Here is a 6,656-nt window from a genome sequence, read left to right on the forward strand (position 1 = left end):
AAACACAAGATCTTTGATGCAATATGCCAAAAATTTTTAGCACTTGCTGAGTACTGTGACTTAGAAATTCCGAACCATGATCTGTTCTTACAGATTTTATGGTCGCTTGAAATTGTGTCTGTACAAGTCTGATAAAATCCTGCAGTAGTTGTGTCACTTGATGCTTATGTTTAAACAGTACAATCCAGATAACTCGAGTGAAATCATCTACAATTGTGAGCATATATCCATCCCCTGTCATGGAGCACTGTCTATATGGCCCCCAACAGTCCATGTGAACTAATTCAAAGGCTTGCTTTGTTTTAATTTCACTATGTTGAAATGGTTTCCTGTTGTATTTAGCTCGAATACAAACATCACATTCATTGAAAATCTCAGAGTACACATTTGGTAATTGAAACAAATGTTTAAACTTCTCCTTAGAAATATGGCCTAATCTCTTGTGCCACAATTCTATACTCAAACTGTCTTTCTCAGTTACAGCACACACTACATTATTAGCAATAGCCTCTTCTATTACATTTTTATCAAAAGAACCTTGACTGAGATAGTATAGTCCTTCATGCATCCTGCCCATAGCTAAAGCCTTAGAACATGCCTGGTCCTGCAAAATGCAGTACTTAGACCAAAATTTCACTGACATTTGTTGATCTTGAAGCAATTTGCTCACAGATAATAAATGGTACTTGAAATTAGGGATATAAAGCACATTCATCAAATTAAGACCCTCTTTAAATGACACAGTGCCTTGATATGCTACCAATTGTGCTTCTCTAGTTGGCAAGAATACTCTTTTCGGAATCTGCAACTTTTTTACATTCTTCAGTAATCTCAAATCATATGTCATATGTGTAGTGGCTCCGGAGTCAATTATCCATGCATTGTTAACATTAAGATCATCATGAGTGTGGGATAGACTCATACCTGAGCATGCACCAACAAAAGCAGAAAATTCTTGATGAGAATTATCTTGTGGAGCTTTGCCTCGCATGATTCTTTGAACTTCTTGCTGTATCATCAGCTTCACTGCATCAGTTTTGTACCCTTCAATTTCCAAGTCTGAGTCCTCTTCAATTGGATTTTGCTGCTCATTCATCATATTTGCTTGATGTTTGGCTGGTCCTTCAATTCTTTTTCCTTTGAACCAGTCTGGATACCCCTTAATTCTGAAGCACTCATTTCTTTCATGACCCCCTTTTCTACAATATGAGCACCATTTCTCCTCCTTAGACTTGCCTGATGCAGAATTTTTAGATCCCCCTGCATTACCTCCTGAACCACCAGAATTGCTTGAACCACCAGAATTGCTTGAATTACTTGTATTTCCTCCTCCTATATTTCCTGCATATCCTTGCCTTTTGAAATTGTTAGCATTATTGCCTCTATTTCCAAAATTTCTACTGTTTCCCCCAAAAGACATATTTACAAAGTCTGTGACAGTCTCAGTATCATTGCTTCTTTGATCTTCGATTGTTAGAAGCATTGAGAATGCTTTGCCAACAGATGGAAGAGGATCCATGATGAGAATTTGGTTTCTCACATGGTTAAACTCAGCATTGAGCCCTGATAAAAACTGCATCAATTGCTCTTCTTCCTTTTGTTCTAGAGCCAATTTTCTAGATTCTTCACACTTACAGGTCTTAGTTGGCTTAATAACATCATATTCATCCCACATTCTTTTAATCTTGTTAAAAAACTCAACCAGACTCATAGTTCCCTGTGATATACCTGCAATTTCTCTCCTCAATCTAAAAACCAAAGGACCATTACTCTTCTCATATCGTAATGCTATTTCATTCCACAATTTTCTTGAAGAAGTAGCATGTAGAAAAACTTCAGCTAAATCCTTAGATAAAGCATTTAATATCCATGAAAACACTAAATCATCAATTTGTTTCCATTTTAGATATGCTTCTGAGTCTTTATCCTGAGGTTCATCATTTTTCAGTATAAAATCAGTTTTCTTCTTAGCATTTAACGCTAACATCATCGATCGTTTCCAAGATATGTAGTTACTTCCATTCAATACAGAACTTACTAACACTAATCCTGGATTATCATTGTGATTATTCACATTACTGGACTCCATACCTGCTTCTGGAAAATTAGGTCGATTCTCTGAAATTTGATTTTCGAACACGTTCAGATCCTTGCTTGATCCTTGATCTGTACTTTCTGCAGAATTTGGATCGAAACTTTCTACTGGTTCTTCTTCTTCTTCGCTTGCACCTTGATCGCTTACAACTTGTGCATATGATTTCAAGCTTTTTTTCATCTCTGGACTGGAATCGATTCAGAATCTCTTGCATCGATGGATCTCCATGAATGCTCTGATACCATATTAACAACACCAAAGAGAGAAAAAGTAACTGAATCTTGAATTCATCTTATTGAATAATAGACACAAGTCTAGTTTATATAGAAAAGTACAATTGGAATGTTCTAGATCACTAGATAATAACAAACAGCAGTAACAAACTTTTACCTACTCCTTTTTATTCTATTTTTATTCCTTTTTTATTCTGTTTTTATTCCTCTTTGACAGCTGTCTTTGATAGTAATAAATTCTTGTGTGCTCCGTTAATAGTTCTGTTATCTCAAAAATGATATCCAAATTAGCAAATCAGGCATGGCTGAAGCTGAATTTTCAAGTTTCCACTCTAGTGTGAAGCGTGGTGATATTTTTGGTCTCACTGGATTTCCAGGTTGGAGATTTTAAGTAGTTGTTTATTTGATGTTATGCTCGTTTCATATATTTTCTTCTATTTTCTGATTTTTATTAGAGAACTAGATAGTGTCCGGTTTTGGCTGTATATATTTTTTTAACCTTTTTCGCCACTTAGTATATCTGTATTTAGCATGTAGTTGATGGACCTATAGGAGTAAAACTTCAAGTGTGAAGGACAAGTTCATTGATGCTGAGTGACTGAGGTGAAATGATTGAGATTTTTCCATGGCCCATTTGTATGGCAATGGTGATGATGGTGTAGAAAGAACATAGAAATCCTATTATTTTCTTAATACTAGAATTGGCTGGATAGATTGGTTTAGGAAAAGTATTATGTTTTACCAATGCTTATATTTAATACATCTATTAGAAGACAGTCAACTTCTCCATTAAAGTAAACCCTGAAGATCTTGTATGCTTTTTCGGGGTTGCGAGTTAGTAGAAGAAAGAGATATTGCTACATCTTTGAAGAAGTAAAAATTGTTTGGCATGGCTCTATAGAACTGATAAAAACTGTATACCATCACTACACCATAGAACGCCTATTGTAACGATGTATTTTCGTTACGTTCTACATCCAAAATTGTTGCATTTCGGCCAAAATTGGGCTAAAGCAACGATTTTGGTCAATATATTTTCATTGGTTAATTCAGGGTTGCCTTTACACTCTAAGGCAACGAAAATGTTCTTTAATGCAACAGCGAAGATATCGTTGCTTTTGTTTTAGTTAATGCAACGGTCAAAGGATATAAATAAAAGGCAACGAAACATGAACCCAAAAGCAGCGATTTTACATTTATTGATCGTTGCCTTAAGTAATTATTAGGCAACATTATTTCATACTTAAAGCAACGGTTTAATCGCAAAGGCAACATTATTTTACGTCCAAATGCAATGATATTTTATAGTTAAGGCAACGGTTTTTTAAAAGTAGCAACACCTTTTGTTATACTAATGCAACCACTTTATTTGGCAAAGGCAACAATTATTGTTCTAAATCAACGGCTTTTTGTTAGCAAAAGCAACATAGTTTTATAAAATAGGCAATGACTTTTAATCATCAGCAACAATTTTAGTTTACTAATGCAACAATGTTAAAACAGAAGGCAACAAAGCGGCCATAATATTTATAATCTAAAAGGAAATGTCTATTTAAATATCCACAAGCAACAAAATCCAAAAGTACCTAAATATCAACATCCGACAGTACCTAAATAATAAAATCCCGAATCCTAAAGTATCATCATAACCATAAATAAATCAGTCTTCTCGTTCATTCGAATGAACTGTAGAGAAAACACCATCCAGATTTAGATTAAGTGATGGGTTCATAAGGCTCAACTTTTGACAAGAAATTCAAGATGAGCTAATAGTCCATTCTTCACTTCTTCGTCTCTGATTTCCTCTCTGTTTTCCAATTTGAATTGCTCCATTACATCTTCAGACATCGGGCTCTTACTCGTAGCAGCAGAAGGTTCGGCGATCCTATAACATTTTGTTTTCTTCATGGGCCCTATCTACCAACTAGCCATACACGACCATGAGATTATGAGCCTCCGAGTATTTCATCAATCTCTTCAATATTTTCCCTGCTGATAACAACTCTTCAATCGTCGATTGTAGAATTAAAACATGAAAACAAACAGAAGACAACCAAATAAACAAAATGCAAACTGAATTAAAATTAAAACTGACAAATAACATATTATAATGTAATTAGAGAATCATATGATTCATAAGATAATAAAACATATTACGGGCACAAGAAAAGAGACAATAATATCAAACAAGATCTTAAAGAGTTGGATCAAGCAAACGGAGACTCGTCTTGAGCAGAAGTATATTTAGATCATGAGAATTAACATATGACATCTGTAACATCTGCAATTTTAAAATGTAAATAGTGAAAAATTATCCTTAAAGAGTCTGAACCACGGACAACTATGGAAAATCTTAAAGAGTTGGATCAAGTAAACGTGAGACTCGTCCTAAGCAGAATCACAAAAAAATAAGACAATAAATCTAATAAATGTGTCTTCTATATCTTTAAGAAACTTAGCTATATTCCATTTTAGGTAATCAATGTCCATAAGAAAGAAAAAGACTAGAACCTAATATTTAACGTTATTAAGGAAACTCTTAACCTCTATTTCACATTGGTGCATATCTTGAGATGAACATTCAAGGCAAAATAGAGACATTTCAATTTAAACTCAGTATAATCTGATCAACACAGCTAGAGTAGATACGAGCATGATGAATGCATAATGACGATGACTAATCATAAACTAAAGTCAATATGTATATAATTATATTTTACCAATAACAAACATGAGATGCACTTATGTGCCTTCTATGTCTTTAAGAAACTTAAAGACTGAAATTGTATTTTCAACTTTATAATCCACATCAGTTTGTAATGAGATGTAGTAGTAAATAATAATGGCATATACTTAATGAATGGTAGGTTTGCTTCGTGGAAAGATGAAATTTTTTATTAGTAAATAATAGTTGTATCTACTTAATAGTCATTACTCCTTCAACATAACCAAAACAATTAAACAATCTAACTCTACACATTAACATTAATTGAAAATTTGAGAACCCACTTTACATTTCATCGTGATAGAATTTTAATTAAAGGAATGTCATAATTCCTTCTTAGAAGCTACTAGCAAATTATGATAATTGACACGTCATGAACAGGATAATGCCACCACTAAATAGATACAACCCCCCATAATTGACACAACATGAATATGATAATTTCCACCGTTAAATCGACACTAACCCGATAATAGATACGACATGAACGCGATGTAAACCCAATAATTTCCACCGCTAAATTGGGCCCCTCAGTCCGTATTATAGTGTTTTATTATAACTAAATACAAGTAAAAGCTCAACCAATCACTAATATTTTGGATGATACTGGTAGAAAAATAATGTGTTATACAGTTTTAGTTTAATAATACATATCGAAGACTAACTATTAACCAGTACATTTTTTGGTTTAATGTTTTAGAAAGGAATTGCTTCTAATTAACTGTATCTTGGAATTAGAAGATCGATAAAGACTCGTTAGTGGACACCTAAGTAGGACCATCCAATGATGAGTGGAAGATATTGAAGACATGCAAAACTAAAGTCTCCAAAGCATAGACAGATATTAAACCATGATGAGCCCTAAGGATTCGTCTCTCATAATATCACCAAGCCGTAATCAGTATAATACTATGTTTGAAAATATTATCTTTATTAATTAGGTGATCAACCTGTAAATAATCAACACCAGTGACACCAACTGTAATAGCAAGGTAAACGTATTAAGAGCTAATCCATCCTAAGAAGGTGATAGGGCGTCGCCTAGTGTGAGCTTTTCTACGACGAAATGTATATTATGATGATTGTGCTACGACTATGGATGTGATCTTTCTAAATGCTCTATCTTTACTAGACGTCACTACTTAGGGGCAAGTGTACCCCGTCGTATCAAGTAATAATCCGGTTAAGACCGGGTATCGAATCCACGGGATTTATAACTGCAAGTATTAAACGACTCGGTTTTATACATTATTTAAGCGGTGAATACTTTGAGGTTGGTGTGAGACACAACTACAAACTACTCCTAACTATGGGCGAGACAGATTTATGTAGCGAAAACTCCACGGAATGAAATGGACAACGATAAGTTATAAATATAAAAGACAATGACTCCGAATATATACGTTTGACAATTTAATCTTGCAAAGACGACTACGTGTAGTTCGACCGACCCGTGAAGTACTTAGACTACGTGGTTCCTAGTCAAGGCGTGTCTAATGCTGGGGATCAGAAACTAGGGCCCGTAAGTTCCATGGTGTGTCAATTCCTACGGTTTCCGGTGCGTCACTTCCGGTAAGGCAACGCCTATATGAATCCCTAAAGA

The 6,656-nt window shown here is 34.5% G+C and overlaps 1 protein-coding gene across 1 annotated transcript; it reads right to left on the bottom strand.

Moving 5' to 3' along the window:
- Window positions 1-354: 354 nt before the first annotated feature.
- Window positions 355-2,327, bottom strand: LOC136201384 (uncharacterized). Its single transcript, XM_065992043.1, has 2 exons — window positions 925-2,327; window positions 355-604 (listed from the first exon to the last, which is right to left on the bottom strand). Exons 1-2 carry the CDS (start codon window positions 2,273-2,275, stop codon window positions 588-590), a joined length of 1,368 nt encoding a protein of 455 aa, XP_065848115.1. The 5' UTR covers window positions 2,276-2,327; the 3' UTR covers window positions 355-587.
- Between the last annotated feature and the right edge of the window lie 4,329 nt (window positions 2,328-6,656).

This window comes from Euphorbia lathyris, chromosome 7 (assembly GCF_963576675.1).
Source record: "Euphorbia lathyris chromosome 7, ddEupLath1.1, whole genome shotgun sequence".
NCBI classification, from domain to species: Eukaryota; Viridiplantae; Streptophyta; class Magnoliopsida; order Malpighiales; family Euphorbiaceae; genus Euphorbia; species Euphorbia lathyris.

What these genes read in the sequence shown, in the direction of transcription:
- LOC136201384 (XM_065992043.1), bottom strand. Translation starts at nt 2,275, where the DNA reads ATGAAAAAAAGCTTGAAATCATATGCACAAGTTGTAAGCGATCAAGGT.